This window comes from Sparus aurata, chromosome 5 (assembly GCF_900880675.1).
Source record: "Sparus aurata chromosome 5, fSpaAur1.1, whole genome shotgun sequence".
Classification (NCBI taxonomy): Eukaryota; Metazoa; Chordata; class Actinopteri; order Spariformes; family Sparidae; genus Sparus; species Sparus aurata.
The window spans coordinates 16,909,029-16,931,701 of NC_044191.1; the positions used below are offsets into that span (position 1 = coordinate 16,909,029).

At 41.1% G+C, this 22,673-nt stretch overlaps 1 protein-coding gene and 1 non-coding gene across 2 annotated transcripts; one reads left to right on the forward strand and one right to left on the reverse strand.

The window, feature by feature from the left end:
- Positions 1 to 771: 771 nt before the first annotated feature.
- Positions 772 to 843, reverse strand: trnaa-ugc (transfer RNA alanine (anticodon UGC)). Its single transcript has one exon. It is a non-coding gene; the product is annotated as a tRNA-Ala (tRNA).
- Positions 844 to 2,529: 1,686 nt separating this feature from the next.
- On the forward strand, positions 2,530 to 22,121 carry sncaip (synuclein, alpha interacting protein). Its single transcript, XM_030417074.1, has 12 exons — positions 2,530 to 2,658; positions 8,972 to 9,058; positions 9,839 to 9,911; positions 10,152 to 10,711; positions 11,055 to 11,223; positions 11,316 to 11,593; positions 11,777 to 11,956; positions 12,792 to 12,905; positions 13,591 to 13,716; positions 14,634 to 14,803; positions 14,983 to 15,072; positions 16,842 to 22,121. Exons 2-12 carry the CDS (start codon positions 9,002 to 9,004, stop codon positions 17,842 to 17,844), a joined length of 2,820 nt encoding a protein of 939 aa, XP_030272934.1. The 5' UTR covers positions 2,530 to 2,658; positions 8,972 to 9,001; the 3' UTR covers positions 17,845 to 22,121.
- Positions 22,122 to 22,673: the final 552 nt, after the last annotated feature.

Here is a 22,673-nt window from a genome sequence, read left to right on the forward strand (position 1 = left end):
AAAAGAAAAACATTAGACGGGGAACACTGTACAGAACGCCTCCTCAAACCTACTGCCTCATGCCCAAACACACTGATGGTCGCTTATAGCCAAAAGTCAAAATCTTGCCCTTTCCCCTCTCTACAGTCACCCCCTACACAGGAGATGATGATGATGGTTATGGAAGAACACCTGATGACCCAAAAACTTAGCTGCTGTTTTTAACTGTCTCAACAATCAAACCGAAACAGGGGAGATGAGAGTGCCTCAGACACCAAGACTAATACCAACTCAGAAATATTTCGTTTTTTCCATATCTGAATAAACAAGCTGTTCTCGGTGGAAAATAAGGTCCCCGGAACACAGTTTGAAGCTAGAAAGGTGGCAGGGTCTGCAAAATATAAGCAAAGTAAAACAGTATGAAATTGAATAGCTTGTTTATTCAGTCCTGAAAACTGAGTTTTTTTAGTTTGTTAAGGCATGAAAAAATCTGTCAATGTAGAGCTTTCTCTTTTTCCCAAAACTACATGGTGCACCTTTAATATGTGAATGAATTGAAATGAATGGAAATATACATGTTTTTAGAAACATAAAAGACAAAACAAAAAAAAAGCTTAAGTCCATGCATAGGCATAGAAAATGAGATCTTTTAATTAACCCTGGAAATGTAACAATTGTTATGGTTGAGACTTTCCTACATTTCTGTGTCCAGTCTGTTGTGTTTTTTAAGGACCAACTAATAAAGAGATCACTCGCTGCTAGAGGTACAGCGGTGCAATCGACATAAGAATATGGAGATGCCGGGGATTGAACCCGGGGCCTCATACATGCAAAGCATGCGCTCTACCACTGAGCTACATCCCCTGTCGGTGAATGGCGAGAATAACAGTTTCAGACAATATCAGCAAGTCAATAGACTCATCATGAAGTTATCAAACCCCTTTAAGTTCCTCATATCTGTCAGGGAAAAATGTCAGCCTATGAAGGAAACCCCGCATCGGTACAGTATTGAGGAGTATCATTACACTCGGTTCTCCAGAAACATGGGTTGTCTGCAGAGGAACCATGGACGTAAATCTCAGCACATGATTTACGTTGATGTCTACGCTGAGTTAACAATGGCAAAGTACACATGAGCACTGTGTTTTTCTCTCTTTGATTCAGACATGTGGATCATATCCCTTACATGCCCCTAAATGAAATTACATTATACATATTCTTGGTATATTCTTGGTTTCAATGAATGACCCGCCACATAATTAGACTAAATCTGACAATTTAAATTCGACTGTTGTTCCTAAATGGTCCTTGGTTGTGGTGGAGCAGGGTCAGTTTTTCAAAAATAGAAATCACAAAACATGCTTGCACCAGTTTTTCCCGATTAAATGTCCAGAGTTTGCCACTAGATGGCGCTGTTGACAGTGAGCTGCTCAACGTGAAACCACACTGAACTAAAGCGGACTACAGCAGGGGTAGAGAGGCTGTTATTATGGAAACGCAGAGGACATTTATAGACTCGTCTGTGGTGCAGCTTCTGTGTTTTTCTCCATGACTGACTATAAGTTATGTAACTGGATCTATGATGTCAAATGTTTTATTTTGGAGCCACGTGACACTCAATGTATTTATATATCATTTAGATAAATAACATACCGTTTACGTCACTCACAACAATTTTATTTTTAAAGGTAATAAGTCATAACTCTGTTGTGAGTTGCTAAAAGGCTCATCTATTACTCGGTCTGATGGAACTAATACACATAGTACAACTAATAACTCTGATCTTGCTTTGCAAAGAGTTATGAGCGCAGTTAAGTTTGACAACAACATATTAACACACTTTAAGAGATGAAAACAATTGTTTATTATCTTAATACGATTTCCACATTTCCCTTTCTCCCCAAGAAGCATAGGCAAACATAAAACACAATTTAATTCGACATGAATTATACTGATCTCATCTGTGGATTCATTTCACCATACGCACATGTTATAATGAGACACAAACCCTCCTAACGAGAGAAGTTTTATTGTAGGTTTTATTCTAAGGATAACGGACCGATGTAACGGCTCCACTTCCTCTGTCTGGGTCGCTGCGCTCTTCGAAGATCGTCTATTAAAGCGATGAATCGGAGGAAAGAAAAAAAATCAAAAAAAGAAAGAAAACAGACAATCAGACTGAGACAGAAACTGGAAAAAAAAAATGTGTTCAGTATGGGTGGCATAATGGGAAAATACTCAAGTTAAGTAGCTCAAAATTGTACATTGTACCGTGCATTACTTGAGTAAACTTAAGTCTATTCCACTGCTGCATCTGTCATCCAGTAATCTACCACACTCTCCATACACATACAACAAACACAAACCATAATGCTTAACCCACATAAAGCATATTTTCAGTTTTTTATATATAAAAAAAATAAAATAAAGAAAAAAGTGTGTGGTTGTTACCTTCGTTCGAACTACTTTGGTGCTCAGAAATGTGCTCGGAGTGAGCCCTCTTCACATTTCCTCCTCTCTGTGCTGCCCATATGTCAAAGTCTTTGTGCTTTTCAAGACACCGAGGCGACAGAAGGGAAAAAAACAGCTGGATCCAAGGATCGTTCCAGCTAGCGGCTCAGCTAGCTGTATCCTCTCCCCGAGACAGCTCTTTCTCCTCGGCTGCCTGACTTCCATAAGGTACCGTACCGTAAAACTGTCCGTTAACCAGAAGAAACAGCCCTGTCTCCCGGGCCGGGGTCGGTTTTACCTGGCCTTTCCATTTTGACCTAATTTTCCAACTGCCTGGCTAGTCAGTTAGCTAGCTTCCACATTAGCTTCCCTGGATGCTGATTAGCGAGCTAGCTTAACGTTAGCTAATTAGCCTCCTGCTGCTACACGAGCAGGTATCAGCGGATTAAATCAGCTGTCAGGGGGAAAGGGGAGGAAAAAAACATCTGAACTCATTCACATTCACTGTTTTTATGGGCAAAACAGAAATTACGCAGCCTTTTCAGCTGCTGTGAGGTTGTTTGCCTCTTATTCTTATCTATTATAATCTATTCTTTACTAGAATTATGCTCTATAATGATAGGAAAGTGACGCAACAATCACACATGTGTTAAATGTTATTTTACTCTACTTTCATTAGCTTGTTGGTGTTTTTCTGTCAGTGCGCATTCTCAAGTCCTAATTTTCCTATTTGTGTCATTACAACAGAATTTATAAGGGGATTTTCAGCCAAAAAAACACCTTGAGACACTGACTTGGAGGAAATAGGCTGATATGTAGGCTAATTTTATATATAAAATAAGCTGAAAGTGATTATTCAAAGTGTTCGCTCAGTAAGTCATCTTAAAGCAGTTTGTCTGAATACAAAGGCAGAGCGTGGTTATCTATTTGAAATCAGGAGGATTGTCACAGTACGTGTAAGAATATTTTTCCTGTATTGATGCAGAAAATTTACACCACTCAAAGTTAGTCAGGGATATGGGTGCATATATGCATCTGCATGGATATGCAATTAAAGTAGAATGAAATTTTGCGGACCGTAAATATTCTCCAAAAATGCTAATTCACATATGTGAAACACTAATATAGCCTTAGTGTATGTCCAGTCAGGTGTTGGGTTGCAACAGCATTAGATCTTCATGGTGCGAGAGCAAAATTTCACTAGGTGACAGTGCACAGTTTTACACTATAATAACATTATAATTGTTGATGTTACGAGTTTGAAATATTCAAATAAAATCAATTTTATTTATATCGCCCCAAATCACAATCACAATCACAGTGGCTCCGTGGCTTTTACAATCTGTACAGAGAACAACATCCTCTGTCCTTTAACCCTCGATTCCAACGTTACAAGTAAATATATGTAAAGTGTGTGGATCCAGGAGACGACTGAGCGGGCAGAGGAATCGCCAAGTGGTGCCCGAGCCACACAACCTCCTCTCCACTGTTGTGTCCTGGAAGAGGGCAGGCCACACACGATAATTAGCAGTAAAACAGAAAAGGTCAGAGTGAAGAGGCATCACAGATATACAGATAGAAGGAGATAGTACAACAGTAGGAAAGCAATGATCCAGCAGAGCCCAGGGTATGACCAAATCTGTCAATATGTGAGGCAGCAGGAGCCAGGAGAGGTTCCCAGGGAGCTGTGGTCTATCAGAAGGGACCCTGAATGAAAAGAGAGACATATTCCTTCTAATAACACAAATGTGGTACAATTCAATACAGCAGCAACCCTAATCAAGTGTTAAGTAATCAAGCTGATGTTCAACACACAGTTCGCCAAACATAAGGTCTATCCGTGCTGCTGCAAAAGAAACTTGGCATTTCCACTCAGTCCTTAATGCCAGATTTACTTGGAAATGTTAATTATTTTAAGGAATAGGCTACCAACTTGACAGGGAAATCAGCCAGTGAACCCACAGCACTGTGTAACCCCTGAGTGACCAGCACTAATGAGATTTACCCTCGCCACCGTCCAGTCTGCTGGTCTTAATGCCTGTAACCAGGTCTCCATGCAGTGCGAGTTGCAGTGTCTAACTGGCTACTGGTGAAAATTAGTTTATAGAGAAAGGTCAGAATATGAGTCAGAAAGTGTTAACATTTTCAAGTTTGATTCAGTACTTGATTCAGAGTATTTATCTCTCATGCATCAATTTGATGGTTACTATTAACTGTAACAGTGTGAACACACAGTCTTAAATCACAGCTTTATTGAGATCTGACTGTCTTAAACAGCATCACACTGTTATTAGTCTGGAGACGGCGAGCGCAATTTACTGTAATTCACTTAGAGGAAGCATCATTATTATAAAAAAAGAAAAAGAATGACAAGGCTGTTAACCTCTCACATGGGGTTGAGAATGCATGATAGGGCTAACCGTTGAATAAGGTGACCAGACGCATTTATATTGTTAGCAGATATTAGTCTGTGAGATTCTTGTCCTCCCCAGAGTGCAGTGGAGGTGAATGGAAAGTTTGTGCAGCTCACAGCTTTTTTAAAAAACAAAATATAAATCAACATCAACATCTCTTTTCCAGAAGCATTCCCTTTTACCCCAGATGATCCCCAGACTTGAAATGAGGCAAAGGATCAGTCCATATCGCATTCTGAAGCTTCACAGCAATACAGCATTGCAGCTTTCTACTTAACAACTACAGTAGATGGAGAATTGTTTGAAATTGTAAAACATAACATAAAATCACTTGATACAGCTTCTCTGGTGCAATCCAAGTCTCCAGAAACCCAGAGATTCCAGATTCATTTGAAAAGACGTTGTATACCCTGTTTTTTAAACTGAAATCTTCACTGTCACAGCAAAGCCCAAAGCACCACGTCTAAAGTGGGTACATGAACGTGACCTAGCTTCGAGGGTGTCTTCTCAAATCAACCTGGGATCTCAGGGCTTCAGGAGATGAGTAGCTGAGTATGAGTGGATGATAATGACTGACTTTTAATTTTTTCCTTTAAAGCAACTGATTATTTTGGAGATTAGGTTTGTTTTACACCCGACTCAGAAACTGATAACAAACCAATATGAGTTTTAATTTCTGTGTGTCCAGGGCGTGTCTGATTCACTGGTTTAATCTTGTTAGCTAACAGGCTAGTCAGTAGTCCATCCTGTCAGCTTGGGTCAGAGCTTAGACAACAACGAAAACAAAACCTGGGCTGTGTCTGAAATCAATCACTACTCCGTATATAGTGCACTACGTAGTGACTACACCATTTTGTAGTGGTGTCCGAATGTCTAGTGGGAAATATTATACCCTATATAGTGCACTCAAAGTATCCCACAATGCATCAAGAAAAAGTAGTGTACAACCGATGGTCACTAACCAAGCAATATTTACCATCATGCATTGCGCTGCGTGCGAACGCATGGAGGTTTCAATTTACGTTTCAACTGCGCGACACTAGTGACGTCGTTAACGGCGCTGGAGTAGTGTCTGAAAGTCCGTTTTTCTTTCTGCCGTTGAGCTCCCTATATAGTCCACTATGTTGGACTCACTATGTAGTGACTAGGGAGTGGGGAATGAGTGGGTGATTTCGGACACAGCCCTGGTAACCCCAGTGTGAGTTCAGGAGTTATGACATGTTGGTACAGTTACTACAACCAGCTGTTGTTGGCCAACACATAGCTCCCGAAAGCTACAACCACAATAATTCCTTTTTAGGGTTGTAGTTGTACTGTTGATACAACACATGAGTCAGACAGGCCGAGAGTTGTCGATACGTGGATTTTTGGTTTTGTTGACGGGGCTCGACCAGCAGTTTCTCTGAGGGAAACGTGAAGAAACATGTATCCACTTTGACCGTGTAGAAAGAGTAATTGAATCTCCTTCAGATTCCTTCTGAATAAACTCCCGTCCCTGTTTCTTGACTTTGCTCCAAAACAACTTTTCATCTCTCTTCATTGTTTTTGTGTCTCGCTGCCTGGAAGGATTTGGGCTCGTCAGCTGTTCACATAAACAGAGAAAGCAGACGACGTCCTCCTTCTTTTTTTGATTCTGTCTTATTTTTGATGTACGGTTTCAGGCCTAAACTGTTGTTATCAAGGATGTTAGGCTTAACTGTTTCTCAAAGCTGCAATCAGAGGTTTTATTTTGACCAGTTTAGTTCTGCGGTCACTCCCACACGGTCTGAAAACAACTCAGCTCGTACATGAAAGCTCCACAAGTTTGCTGCTTTCTGAACATCTTCTGACCTTGAATGGAAGTTTATTTATTTGAAACCATAAAGAAACCCCAGTGAATGTATTTAATGTACAGGAGGTGTTGGAAAACAAAAGAAACATCCTACAGTACAGTCTGAAAAACAACCACCTACACTTCTGGCCAAAACCAAGTGATATTTTAATCACTCCTTGACACTGTTTAAATAACATGATCGTTTTTGATTGATTATTCATGGGAACATTTGTGCTTTCAGCAAGGACCTTCAATAACATAGCAGTATTGCTCTGCACCTAGTGCAACAGAGAAGAGAATTTTACTGTAGGTAGTAATGGAGGATTAAAAAAATGTTAGTTGAGCACATTACATGACAAGTACACACACACATAGTAACTGTTCATAAACCTGAGAAGATAGAAAACCTTGCTTTTGCATGTGGATTTGATTGTGACAGATCTCAGGTCAACATGCAGTGTGTTCCAGAGAACAGGACCAGAGTAACTAAAAAAAAAGCACCCTCAGCACATCTGGATCTTGTTGTAGGTACGCCACCTGATGACGTGAGCGGTCTGACCGGACTGTAGTCAGCAGCGGTTGCAGTTAGAGCAGGTTCTTGTGATCCTCGTAGGGCTGCACAATTTTCAGAACTCAACATGACGTCTTCAAATCATTTGTTTTGTCTGGCTAATCCTTCAAAACCCAAAGATGACCTGTTTATAATTGCATCCAAGAAAAGTAGCAAAACCTTACATGTGAGAATAATTTTTGCTTGATTAAAACAACTTAAGCAATTATGTTAAATTGTTGCAGATTAAATGAACATTCTCCCAAAATGAAAAATAAAAATACATATGTTTCCTCTTACCTGTTGTGTTATTTATTAATATAGATTTTTTTTTATGGTGTGAGTTGCAGAGATTGGGAGACATTATCTGCAGAGATCTCTCGTATATGATGGAACTAGATGACAGCTAGCTTGTGATGCTCAAAGTGCCAAAAAATACATTAGGAAAACTCAGTGTTTCTTTCCAGAAATCATGACTCACTCCCTCAAGATAATCCAGAAAGAGGCTAGCAATCTAAAATAGCTAAGAGATCAGCCCAGCAGGAGACCATTCATTTTAGCATCTGGTGCTGACATGAAGCCTCTCGTGCATGAGTAAATGCACTATTCCTTCTGCATTGTGATGCGATTGGTAGGATTTGACAGAAATGAAATAGTTACCACTGCTCACAACAAGGTCTGTGGGTTATCTTGAGTAACCTGGTCATGCCTCTGAGTTTTTGCATTGCAGTGATGCATTTATTTGGCACCTTGAGCACCACAAGCCAAGTGCCATCATTTTCCATTATATTCAAGAGAAGGCATACGGCTTCATGGTCAACATCTCCAAAACTTGCATGCAACTCGCAAAAATATCTAGATGGTTCCTTTAATAGATCCTTTGTCCTCTTAAACTCAATAGTAATTCCAGCCTGGCTGATACTGGATAAGTGAGGCTGATTCTGCTAAGGTTAAATGAGATTTTTAAAAACATATCTTTTTTTTTTAAAGAATTGGGATTTTTTTTTCTTGTTGCAATTCCGCTGAAAAACTATAAACCCACTACTCTCAGTTATTCCCTCAGTGTTATGTGACATATTATTTTTCAGAGTTAAGTGTCCTTCAGCAGGGTTGGTTGTTGCTCTCTTGCTGTGGGTTTGAAATCTTTGTGCACACTGCAAGTCATGCTGCTTTCTGATTAGTCCCGATTATCCTGCTGTTTGTTGCCTTTGATCACAACAGCTCAGGCAGTTGGTGCGGTTGACGGTTTGGGCTTAAAACCATTTTTAAACCACAGTATTACTGGGCAGAAAAGGATTTGAATTTCTTCAAACGACACTCCTCACATTCGGCCTTTGTTAGTTGGTAAGAGCGCAAATCCTCCTTAAAATAGAATTTAGATTTGTTATTTCCGTAGTATCCGCTTTATTCACTGAGCAGCAGTTTGTCATCTCACTTAGAAAATGAAAGAAAACACAGAAGTTTTCAACAGGACTGTTCTCGGTTTCCTGCAGACATTTCCTGTCTTTTATTCCTGCTGATCATATCACTGCAACATTTAAAACCAAAAGTGTTTTTCTTTATCATATTTATGGATACGATGCTGCCACATAGAACCTGCGAACAAAGAGTGGAATTGTGTGATTTAATTATAGTGATTCATTCGTCACCAAAGGATCTATGCTGACTGATTTTCTCCTGGGTTCAACAGTTATTCGTCCCACAGCTTTAAAAAGTGCTACATGATGTTTGATTCTATTGTATGGCATGTGTTTCTGTCTGTAGCTGGTTGGTGGCTGATGATGTGGTGTGAAAATGGAGGCTCCTGAATACCTGGACCTGGACGAGATCGACTTCTCTGATGATTCAGTGGTCAGTATAATTAAAACGAGCCAGCAACTGTTTACTGCTCCACAACAGCTAACTGCACCTCCCGAACTGGTAATAGAGTCCTGGATGAATGAGTGGGGCGTATCTTAAATCCTTAATTTACTTGCAACAGCTTCACCTCCACCTACAGCCACTGTCTTTTTATGATAGAAATCTATCATTAAAAAGGGCCTGCAACAACCTAAATCTATATAAAACAATCAGAATGGGGTGCATCATCCCTGGTGCCACATCAACGCAGATTTCACGCATATATGTTCTGTGTCCAGTTTATAAAGTAGGCCCTTTAAAACTTGTACAGTACAATTGTTCTGCAATAAACCCCTTCTGCATGACGGTGATAAAGGTTACAAATCTAATAATTATTCGAAATCTATCTTAAATCAACAAGGACAGACTATGTGTGAGGAAAACTTCTCTGTGTAACACAATATGATTCAGCCTCCAAAAGAGCCATATTGATCGACAGCTTTCTAAAACAGATTGAACATACATTTCACATTACAACCACCTTCATGTAGTATTCACAGAGACTGCAATAGTTTGAGCTCCGTGTATACAACTGGCAACTGTTTGAGTGTTAAATTGCACAGCTGTGAGCTACAGTTAGCGAACTACTTCATGTGACAATCTGTCTGTATTTACAACAACATAACTGCTGCTGCAATTAACTAATATCTAAATATAACTGCTTTGCACAGCTGCTGAACTGCTGTGTACACTTCTCATTCTTTCCTTATGTCTTTGTTTCTTATCCTGCAGTATTCCGTGACGTCTCTGAAGAGTATACCAGAGTTGTCCAGGAGGAGTGATGGCCAGGCAGAAGAGAGACCAGGTAACTAAGTGTTATAGACATATAGATGAGTAGGAATTCTTACTCTCTTCGTAACTAAAACTGTGTAACAGAGACGCGTCTACTGAGTCTACTCTCGGTGCAAATTTGTTTGGTTGGTATGCAAAGTTATACCAGGCCTTCACAAAACAGAATTTGATGTCCTTCTCTGCTTTTTATATATGTAAACTTCATTTACCAAATAACTCAACTGATGTCTCATTGTGTCTCCTCCTCCTGCAGCTCCAGCCATCAACTGGAGTCGTGGCGTTTCCTCCCACAGTGGCGGTGGAATCAAACCAACGGGGCTCGCTGAGGTCCACAGTAAATTCCGTCCGGTGAAGAGAGTCTCCCCTCTAAAACACCAACCAGAGACCACCGACTCCGACTCTGATGGTAAAGTCCAGGGTCAGGGGCTGGGGCTGGGGGAGCAGGGGGAGGGCAGTAAGGATGACCCCAGCACTGAAAAACCGACTCAGCCCTCTACATCCTCTGACGGGTCAGGAGGGAAGGGCAAGGGCCTGGGTGGCGGTGTTGGTGTCGTTGGAGGAAACAACCCCCAGGTTCTGTTCGGGGAGCTGGAGCACTACGATCTGGACATGGACGAGATTCTGGACGTGCCTTATATCAAGTCCAGTCAGCAGATGTCCACGCTGCCCCGTGTCCCGCATGACAAGCGCTCAGTGACAGGAAGTAACCTGGGTGGAGGCACCCTGGAGAGGAACCGGGGAGGAGGACTGAAGAGCTCCGCTCTATCCCACAACGAGTCTCTGAACCTGGGCAGCAGCAGCTCACAGACTCCGGTACACACTGATCAACTTCATAAACAATTGTTCAGTAATATTTTTCAAAGATATTTGTGCATCTATCGGTGACCTAGTAGAATTATGAGGTGGAAATCATCCCGTGTAAATTGTTTTACCTATAGTTTAAAGTGTAAAGATCATATTTTAGCAAAACTTTAGATATTGTATAAAATGTCTTTTTTCATCATTTAATCATATTTATTCATCACACTAATGAAATCAAGCACACATTTAACAAGTTAATGTGTTTAACAGTAATAGATATAAGCTGTATTAATGATAGAATAATCAAACATAATGTTGTTGAATTGGTTTGTTGTAATTCATGTGTCTCCTGCAGTATTGTGTCCTGTCTCCGGTGAAGTGGTCAGACCTGAGGAAGTCCAAGTCCATGGATCCAGACCTCCACCACCTCCACCGCTCCCCAGCTGGAGGAGGCTACCAGTCGGAGTTGCTCTCCTCTGGACTCCTCAGCTGCTCCTCCTCTCTCTCCTCTTTCTCTGATGCAGGTACCCCTACATATATTGTCAATTTTCCTCCTAAATGTTGACCTTTTCTTGGCTGACTATACAACTGTCATTGTTGGAATGATGAATTCTAGACAAGCTGCTGTCTGCGCGGGTCTACCCAGACTCCCAGACTCAGAGGCCAGGCGTGGAGCCTCCAGGTGGCCCGGTGCTGATGTTCCCCATGCCAGGCTGTAGCGTAAGCAGGCAGGATGCCTCCAAGTCCTGGGCTCCTGGATCAGGAGGAGGAGGTGGTGGCAGCAGTGCGTCAAGGGGATTTGGAGGTGGAGGAGCAGGAGGAGAGGTGGACGAGGAGACCAAGAAAAACCAGAACATCATCAACATTGTCAGAGAGGGACAGATCTCTTTGCTGGTGAGTGGGAGAAATCCTGACCATTCAGAGACATTTGCAAACCACATTTGTTGTTATATCCACCTCTTCTTTCGCCTCCTCTTAATGCTTATTCTTTTCCCCTTTCTCCTTTGTATCTTGCTTCTCCTCACCTCCTTCCTCTGCTCCTTGACTCTTCCCCTCTTTATCTACCTCCTCCTGCAGCCTCACCTGGCAGCAGATAACCTGGAGCTGATCAGAGATGAGGATGGGAACAACCTGCTGCACATCTCGGCCTGTCAGGGTCATGCCGACTGTCTGCAACATCTCACCTCTCTGATGGGAGAAGACAGTCTCAATGAACGCAACAACCAACAGCTCACCCCTGCTGGTCTGGGAGTCAAGGTGTGTGTGTGTGTTTGTGTGTGTGTGTGTTAGATTGATTGTATGACTGACTTCTTATTTACAGTTTATGTGCTTCCCGAAACTTTGTGGAAAGCTGTCAATTTGGACTAAAAACATTTTATTATTGGAATAATCTATTGTGAAATTATGAATACTATATTTTTTAAAATATGAAACATAAATAGAAGAAACATCAAGCAGCCATGGTCTCCCTTTTTTAATGGGCAAATACAAGACTTTTTGTAGAAAATACTTGCTGCCCTACTTCTCAGCTTCAGTGATCATCTATGCACTTTTCCTGTGTTATAGCACAGCTTAAAATCTTTTAAAAATCTGCTTCATTTCCTCCATTTTGCCTCTGCAGCTGTAAATATTTGTCCTCAGGAAAAAAAATAAATCTGTTATCTGTACCAAGGACCATCAGACATCTGATTGGCTGTTGGCGGCTGGTCAGTGAGGTCATAAAGTATTCAGATTGAAACTTTTGATAAAATGATGTAAAATTTTGCATCAGCTCTGTTGGCAGAAGCAGGGTGTTCAAAATGAGCCCCAGGAATGAAGCTGGGGAAAGTGAACACCATACATACTGAGTAGCTTTTGTTTTGTCTGCCCTGCAGTGGAAACCAGGCTCTTGGTTGTCCGCCAGACAGGAAGCGTGTTATCTAGAGACAAGCTGGGCAGCTGAGTCCTGACTGGCTTTGTATCAACAGGCGTCTGATTTACTTACTCAGATTAATGGGATGACAGCTTTCCAACCACCTGGTTCTTACTGAAAAATGTTAACTGTGTGTGTGTCTGTGTGTGTCTGTGTGTGTCTGTGTGTGTTTTGTCACAGAACGGTCATCTGGAGTGTGTGAGGTGGATGGTGAGTGAGACGGAGGCCATCGCTGAGCTGAGCTGCACCAGAGAACATCCCAGTCTGATCCATTACGCTGCCCGTTATGGACAGGTAACACACACATATTAGACCTAAAATGACAGCATATGAAATGTGGTATTATTCCATTATTTAGCGTCAGTTTTTATCAACTTCATGTGTCAAATCAGGGCGTCAAACAGTAAAAACATCTCTTCCCATCGCTATTCTCAATCATCTGATATCGACCCTTGTTAGACCAGAAGATGATGGAAGGATGTTTCCTTTCCTCTTTACCCCTCCGGGCAATGAGGGATCATTTTCTCCCATCAGGCCAGAAAAGAATTAACTCAACCATGGATGTTCGAGCACACTGAGTGGTCTTACACAGACACCAGACTTACCAGGGTGTAAGTCTTTAATTCAAGACACAACAAAGAAGCATCCTCAGCACAACCTTTAACTGTATTTTGCGCATTTCTACAGTTTTATCATTTAGAAACTTAATTGTGTGTAAGGTAATATGTGAAGGTAAAGTTCAAACAGGTAAAACTGCCAATACTGTATTATAATTATGTTAATGTGAAGGGAATGATTTGTTTTAAATGGTATGCTGTTTTCTTGAGACTGTCTGCAGTTTAAAGAAGCTCATCTGTTAGTGATAAAGACTTTTATTATTTTAAATGTTCTCATGTTATGTTTTCATAGTGTCTAATATGTAAGGGGTGTGTGCGGTTGGTTTGGTAATACATCTCCCTCCCTCTGTCTGTCTCTCCAGGAGAAGGTCTTGTTGTGGCTGCTTCAGTTCATGCAGGAACAGGCAATCTCTTTGGACGAAGTCGACCAGAATGGAAACACTGCTGTCCACGTAGCAGCTCAGTATGGACACCTGACCTGTATACAGGTGTGTACTGCTGGAAAGTAGCTATTCTTTTGTTGTCCCTCAGCCGTCTGTGGTTGGTATTGTGGTCTGTTTCATTTGACATCCCCTCCGTCTCCTCCCTTCAACATTTGCTGATACTTCGGTAGCACTGATTGTCAGCAGATCGGAAGCAGGGCCTCATGGGAAAATGAAGCACATTTATGCTTGAGCAGTCTTGTAATTTTAAATCACAGTCGATTATAAGTACTCAAAAAGGTGAAGAATAAAAGTTACTTTAAGAAATTTGTTCTGAACACCAACCCCTTGAGTTTTTAAACTATTTCAGCACTAATAGAGCCCCGCAAATGATGTTGTAGCTGTGATACAGAAAATGATTTAAAGCCAGGCATAATATTGTTATTATTTTTGTTATTTAAAAATGTAAAAGTCAACATTAAAGCCTAGTTTTTGGTATTCTAAAACAATGTATTTCTCCAGGCTGGTGTGACAATCCAGACTTCTGTTTTTCAGGAACATCCTGTTTCTGTTACACTGCTCCTACTTAGCATGAAAAAAAACACTGATTTGTTATAACATATGTTTTACAGTATGAACCTCAGTTTCCTACTGTGGAGGCTAAGTGTTTTTTTTATCCCTGGAAGGTGGCACACCCTGCTCAAGGAGAGGTGGATGTTATCAATCTTGTCTGCTTCCTGTTGGCGAGCCAGGCTGACAATCAAAATACTGATTAAGTTAATGATCTGTTTTAGATATAATGGCTGCTTTTTCTCAGCTGGTAAAGGTTGATCCTTACAGCGGGGAGAGTATTTTACTAGACCGAAGCACTGATAATATGTCTACTACTGGAAATAATCATGTTCTGATTTAAATCCTGACATCAGCATATCTGGAAAAAAAGAGCAGTAATGGTTTAAGTCTCTGTGTCTCTCTCTCCCTAGACTCTGGTGGAGTACGGCTCTAATGTGACCGTCCAGAACCAGCAGGGGGAGCGGCCGTCCCAGAGTGCAGAGCGACAGGGACACACAACCTGCGCTCGATACCTGGTTGTCGTGGAAACCTGCATGTCGTTGGCCTCACAGGTTGTAAAACTCACCAAACAGCTCAATGAGTAAGTTACAATATTTTAACTTAAAATGTTGAAGTTTGATAGCTTTTTGAGTTCAAAGTTATCCAACAGCTCACTGGCAACAGTTAGAGGCTGTTTACACTGAACATGACATGGAGCATACAGGTTGAGGGGTCTCAGTGTTAATCATTTTGCGTGTGTGTGTGTTATTTGTTGAGCAGACAAGCTGCAGAGAGGATCACTCTACAGCAGCAACTGCAGAGAATGATGGACCCCAACAAAGCTGAGGGGACACCTTCCAGATCCCCCAGGTAGCACACACGCACTAAGGGTGTCACGATTTCGAATTTAAAATCGAAATCGACCGAAATTAAGTCACAATTTCGAACTTTGAATTAAAAAATCGAATCGTCGATGCTGCCCCCATGTCACGTCCGGTCGGCTTGCCAAGCGAAAAAAAACACAAAAGTGCTGCGAGCCAACCTCCTCTTACTTAGCTATAGCCAGTCAAACAATAGCATTGCAACTGCAGATGCAGGAGACCCATCGACAGAACTTGAACCCCCTCCTCTTTCACTGAAGTTGCCGGTGTAGAAGTATTTTGGATTTCCAGTGAGTTATGTTGACAATGCTCGTGTTGTTGACAAAAAAGCCAAAGTTTGCAAGCTCTGCTATGTGCGTTTACCATATTCTTCCACTGGCAGCACGACTAACATGGCAGAGCATCTCCGCAGGCACCACAAAAAAATTGATTTATCTGTTAAACCAACACCTGTAGCACAAACTACTCTTCCATGTAACTCAACTCGTGCAAATGCAATTACAAGCGCCTTAGGAGTATTCATAGTCGCAGATATGCGACCTTATTCGGTGGTGGAAAAGTCCGGTTTTAGGCATTAAATTAGCGTGCTAGAACCACACAATGAAATCCCATGTAGAACGCATCTCACAGCAACGGTGATACCCTCCATGTACAATAATGTAAAGGAGAAAGTTATTGAAGGCCTGAGCAGTGCACATTTAGTGGTATAAATTACAGATGGCTGAACTTCCAGAGCAACACAGAGCTTCATGACTGTCACAGCACATTACATTAATGATGACTGGGAAATTCAAAATCCAGTCCTTCAAACTCGCCCCATATACTGTATGAAGCTCACAGAAGTGAGCAGGTTAAGTTTCCAATTGACTGAAGATATAAGTTACTGTTACATTATGTTGTTAATAAATGTTTTAAATTTGACAATGTAGTGTGGTACATTGCGAACAAAGGTCAGATATTATATTGCATAAAAGTCTAAAAATGGCATAGCAACCTGTGCTTTAATAGAAATAAAAGTAATTATCGAGAATCGAATCGAACCGTGACCTTAGATTTGAAAATGTAATCAAATCGAGGATTTGGAGAATTGTGACACCCCTAACACACACACAGACACACACACACACACACACCGTGATGAACTACAACTTTGGGTCCTATGAGTCGTGTTATTTTATAATGTTGGCAATACTAATATTTCTGTATGCAAATAAGTATCTTCTCATTCTTTGCAACTGCTACAAGACCACAGAATAAGGCAAGCATATCAGCTGATAGACAGAAGTCAAGATGATGTAGCCAAGATGTGTGAGTCAACGCAGTGAGTCTAAAAAAGTACTGTTCTCCCAGAATGTCAGCTCAGGTAAACAACACAGTGACCGCAGCGATACTTGTCACCACCCAGGAATACTCTTTACAGAGTTAGTTGAATGATGATGGTACTCCACTGCTCAGAGCATCGGATATGAGCAGATTTCAGGAGAGCAGCGTAAAAGAGACAACTTGAATACAGCACCTGAACCAGCTGTCAGGTTGTGCTCCATTGTGGCAGGTGTATCAGGTGGAAAACAAGCGGGCCAAGAAGTATGGTGGGATTATTTTGTTGTAGTAATACATTATTATTCAATAATAATTTCTTTGGAACAGTTTGAACTGTAGATAAGGTCAGTATTACCAATTTCCTGTAGTAGTAGGAGTAGCATCTGTGAGGGTGTTGGTGTCTTGTTGAAGAATACATTTTGTCTCTCTGGACTCCAGCTCCCATCAGCCTTCAGTGGAGGCATGGCCTGAGATGATGCTGACAGCCGAGGGGACTCCAGGTGATGGTCAATGGCTAGTTCGCCAGGGAGGGGTGGGACCAGACTCTGTGCTGCGGCAGCTGCTGGGGAAGGACATGTCGGACACCCTGTGTCCCAGGGAGAGGCTGCCTCCGGCAGGTAGCCTAAGCAGGGAGGGCGCCTGTGGTGCAGGAGCCTCTGGGGCCCGCAGGGCGGGACTGATGGAAAGGAGAGAGCTCAAACTAGCGAGACTCAAACAGATCATGCAGCGCTCTCTGAGTGAATCGGATTCAGATGGTTATCCACCAGAGGAAGGTAAAAATCAAGTACCCTCGACCTCAAACACACTTCGGCCTGAGAGGCCGTCCCACCTGCCAATCACAGAGGAGGAGCCGGTGTCAAACCACCTTAATGTGATAATGAGGAAGCACCTCCCCTCCTCCTCCTCTTCCTCCACCATTGAGAGGAAGCTGGCATTTTCTCTCAGCGGGTCAAAGTCGGTGGACAGCATCGGTTACAACCCCTCCCCCACCTCCAGCGACCCTGATGCCGTAGACGGTAAAACACCAGATGCTTCCACCGACTCCAATGATGCCGCTAACGGCCAGAAAGTTGCCACCAGTCCCAAGAGTGCTCTGAAGTCACCCTCGTCTCGCAGGAAGACATCTCAGAACCTCAAACTGAGGGTCACCTTCGATGAGCAGGTCCACAAGAGCACCAATCAGGAGGCAGAGCAGACCAAGGGGCATCATGGGAAGGAGAGGACTCCAACAGGAAGCTCTGAAAGCAAGAGGCCATTCGGGGCATTCCGCTCCATCATGGAGACACTGAGTGGAAACACAAACCACAACAACAACAGTGGTGGTCAGTCGGGCTCTGCTGTTAAACTGTCCAACTGTCAGAACTCAACTGGCAAGAAGTCCGAAAGTAAAGGCAGCCCAGGAGGAGGAGCCAGAGGCAAGGGCAAAACCAGTAACGTTTAACCAACCAGTGCCTACTGAAGGGCAGAGAGCACATAATGAACAGACCACTACAAAGAGCAAACAGCAAGAGGCAGAGAACATGAGAAATTTACAGCCACTGATCTGAGTAACATGTTTTATGGAACAGTTTTTTCTTTTTTATTGGACAGGGTCTTTATGACCAGCTATCCTGCCAGTTTGCCCCCTTTTATTACAAGAGACTTTGTTTGTGTGTTTAAAGGTAAAATAATGACTGCACAGAGACAGAAGTTATAACATTTGACTCTTTTACTGATAATCCATACAGCAGATTACCACCACAAACATACCTGTTTATATGCTAAATTGGTCGGTAAAATACACGTCCCAGTGTCTATAGTACACTATTGTGTCTATTGGTCCATCTATAAGGTTTTTCTTGGCTTTTGAACAGTAATTCATTGTTTTCATTCATTCATCAGTGGATGGAGTTTGCTTCTTTGTCATCGAGTATGTCATTTAAAAGTAAACTTTAGAGTTAGCTTTGATTATTTTGTCAAAAGTATAACTTTCGCACTCAAAAAAGAGATTCTTGTTTATACAGTAAGTGGACCAATTCCAATGTTAATGACAGTATTTTATCACACATCTATTCTTAGTGAGTCATGCTAAATGTTTTATACTTACTAGGATAATGATTCTCATGTTCTTTGCCTCAAATGTTTGACTTTTGATGGTTTTATACAGTTAAGGGACTGAAAGACAAAAGCAGAACCTGTCTCATCTCTGTGTCTGTCTGTTTAAATGTATTTGATGCTGTTATTCAGACAGAATCACTACAAAGTGAATGAGAAGATCCTGTGTTTGATGAAACTGAAGCAAATGTTTTTACTGACCGACCCAAAGGAAGTTTGTTTGTGTAGCAATTGGCATCCTGCAGGGACCTCACATCACCATAATACCACTTTTCATATATTTTTAGTTTTGTCACATTTGGTTTGATTTTGTTTTACAGATCCGTCCCAGAGTTCATTGGTCTGCTAAACGAATCAAAACAAACAAGTGTCAAAACTTCATCTTTCTAACTGGAGATTGAGATTTATGTTCCTTTGCCACTCTGTTACTGTACCCTGAACTACACTAAAGATGATTATTAGTATTTATGTTTATGCACACAGTTATATGATTTAAAACGTTTTAAATGTGGTTAAAATCATGCACGTGGTTAACGTGCACCAGCACAAATAGTTTTAAAACCACTGTATATATAGTAGTATTTAATTTTTGTTTTCATCATATTCCACACATTTTTGTTTTTATTTCCAAGGTTATTATCTATGCAGTATTTTTTTGGCATGAAGTAGACTTTTAGTTGTGTGATGTGCTCGAGACGAGGAGGTTAGAGGATGCACCTTCTACAGCGGCTGATGAGCAGGCCGATCATATGAACTTTTAAGAAGATGAAGTTGAAACAGCAGTTGAAACTTTTCATTCCAGAGATTTTATACAGCTTCAACACACTGTCTCAAAGCTTGAAACTAGAAGATCAAGGCTGCTTTCTGGTGCTCTTATACAATAGTCAAATTTCAGTGTGGCAATAAGTAGTCGTCTGAATTAACGTAACAATTGAAATACAGCAAAATCAACAGCAAAAACAATTTCTTTATGTCTGTTTGCTGTGCCTCATGGTATTTATTACAGATGAACTCCCCTAAGACACGTTATTAATCTGTCTCCGCCTCCTACTTTTAACATGGTAAAACTGTAGCACATTGTTGTGGCATGGAAACGTCTCAAACATGCACAGGAGTGGGGCCACCAGGACCAGACCTGAAAAACACTTCACGTCATTTTCCATTTTGGTTCTAGAAATTCTGCTTTATAGATTTTGTTCAATCAACTGATCAGTTTCAACAGTTGCTTGATTCTTTCTCCCCTGCAATTCAAAGCCTGTTGGCATCAGTAATTTCATGGATCTTTGGTGGCGAGTACAGACATTAAAGGCTCACTAGCACCCCCTAGTGGCTACATTGTTCATGACACCTCACAATTTACCAGGGTTAGAAATCCTAGTTAGAAACATACATCGTATTATCTATTTTTCCCCCAGTATTGATAATGAAAATGTAATATTTTGTCCTGAGGGTGGTGCTAGAGAGAAGGTCAAGGGGTTTACCAAATTTACTACGAATCATCTGTCCTAAATATTCACATATAATTTCGTGGAAATCTGGCCAGAGGTTGTCACCGTGTGTCCACATTGTTAGATTGGCTGACTGTTATCCTAAAAAAAAAGACTTGCAACCCTTTGCTAAAGTGGCTGTCTTGTAAAGTTTACATTTGTATATCTTTGGTCAGTTCTCACCTCGGTGACAAGTTTAAAGGTGCAATAAGTGTTTCTTGAGAAAGATGGTTGATTTTGTTGTCTCACTAACCAGGTCGTCAAATACTGACACTTAGAGTCAGGCCAGTCGCAAACCCTAAGCGTTGGCATTTGATAACCTAGGAATGAGACAAAATAATCCAACTATTTTACACAATCAACCTTGAACCTAGACTAGAGGTAAATAAGACAAAATGTCCTCGTATTCCTTTTAACGTTGCGACTAACAAAGCAAACATCCCTCTGCTTGCCGTGTGTTGGCAGTGTCCAACACCGTTTCCAGCCTTGGCTCTCTAATTTGCAGTTTAGGGTGAAACTGGATCACATCTGTCATGTTTTTGATGCATGTCCACATTAATACAGATGCTGTGTTTAGTTCTGATGCAGACTTTTCTAATCCAAACTGATCATTGTTGCACATTAGTCTGTTGACATTCCTGTAGTTTGGATGAGTGAGATTGAGATTGTACAGTTCACTTTTTGGTTTACAAAGACCTTCTTTTTTGCAGTTTACCTTTTTTAGGTTTACACACTCCTCGGCTGTTGTGGGTCTTGAGTCTGTCTGGCATCTGAGTTGTTAAAGTTACAGGCAAAAGTTTTGATGTCTTCAACAAATTGGTCAGATGAGAAGGTGATTAACAGTTTCATCTCTTTGCATCCAGTCTACGCTATTTGATAAATGTATTCATGTTGGTGATAAAGGTCTGACTCACAGTCAGTGATCCAGTTTGATCAGATGGGTTTCTGGCATAATTTATAGCTGATTCCTAAACATGGCTGCTGTCAACAGATCTGTTATCAAGGTTAATGAGCTTTTTTGGATATTATTAGTATAATAGTATTTCATTATTGTGGCTACAGAGGTCTTCAGTCTGTGTTCTGGTGGTAATAAAACTGGACTTTGCAGTAAAGATGATGATCTTCAACCATTCCATATCTCTGTCCTTCTTGCTTATTCTTCAAAGTAGAATGGCACAAAGTCATTCTTCCTTCTTATTTTCAACATTTTGGGGGACAGGTCTGTCTTGTTGATATAAAACTACTGGAATTGCTGATGAACACGATTGTGTTTGCTGATAGAGTTGTCCAGATATGTTTGTCCATACATGTCTCTTAATTGGATGCACAGAGATGAATCTGATATAATTCCTTGAACTGTTCGTTTAACCACTGATACTTTTCAATAATTCAAAGTGAAAAGAAAACATAGTGGCACGGTTGTTTTGTCTTCCGTCTGTTCGGCACACCCAGCTAATGTAGGAGGTTGGTATCACCTGGTATCAAGTCGAATCCCAGCTGTCCAAGTAGGCACTTTGGAAAATGTGTTATTTCACTGTGTGGGAGCAGCAAACAAGTTGCCAAAGTTGGCCTTACTTTATTTTACAGGACTGTTGACTTCTCATTATCCCTCATCGAAAGTTTCCTGGAAATAACTATATAATTTGTTCCTAATTTAGGGGAAACTACAGACTCGTAAAATAAAGTAACCAAGAGGTTTAGAGTTTTTCCAACTCTTGTTTGCTGGAGTTACCGGTCTCCATTGCCTCAAACTGTCGCTCGCTGCCAAAACAGTGTTTGAAATGCAGTTTATTTTATTTGAAGCGTCTTCATCATACCTGCTCCTTCAGGACGAGGCGAAGGAGCTTCGCGTTGTTAACGTGGCGTCATTTTACGGACGAGACGAACTGAACTGAACCTGTTTGACCTGTTTGTTGTATTTTTGATAGTGTTGCTGCGTTGACTTCAATGTTTACTCTCAATGCAAAATCAAAAATCAAAGGAGACGCAATATTTGTGAATGTTGGAGCAGATGCCTGATCTGAATTCTTTTTTTTTTTACACTAACCAGCGTGTACAGAGACAGATGGCTGCTCCTCTGTCCTGTTATTGAAGCTGTTGTGAAAACAAACTGAAATAAAATGTTATCTTGAGCAAACGTTGTCTTTCTGTGTTTTTTAACTGAAGCTTTTGAATAATTCAAATAATAAGCCTTTCAATCAAGATTTTTAATTACACACACTTGTCTACTTTACCTTTGTTGTTTAAATTAAATTTAAACAACAAGTGCTGTGGCTCTTAAACCTTCTATGCCATTGTTAAACCATCTAGTCCTGTCTGCTGACTCACTGCACAATAGTTTCAAAGGATTGAACCTTTCATAAAGTACCGTGTGTACCGGCAGCCTGTAAGAAGTGCCTGTAGGCATGAAAAAGTCATGGTACACCCAAGATTAAAATGTAAAAGTTCCTATTTAGCATACAACTCAAATACCAGCTCACTTAAAGTATGGAAACAGACAGAAATGCCATATATCCACCATGTTTTCTCACCATTGCAGGTTTGACTACATTGTCCCGTTGTGTCATCTTCTTCTGCAGTGATATAACAGAACCTCGAGCATTATGGCCACCTGGTGTTTATCTCCGTGAACTGTGCATGGAAAAGTGCCTGAATTCACTTTGCCTACACAGTTTTTCTTAAAATCTGG

Bases quoted from the DNA above. Each gene is read 5' to 3' on its own strand.
- sncaip (XM_030417074.1), top strand. From the start codon at position 9,002: ATGGAGGCTCCTGAATACCTGGACCTGGACGAGATCGACTTCTCTGAT. The intron at 10,712-11,054 runs GTACACACTGAT...TGTCTCCTGCAG, and splicing joins GCAGCAGCTCACAGACTCCG to TATTGTGTCCTGTCTCCGGT. The intron at 13,717-14,633 runs GTGTGTACTGCT...CTCTCTCCCTAG, and splicing joins GACACCTGACCTGTATACAG to ACTCTGGTGGAGTACGGCTC.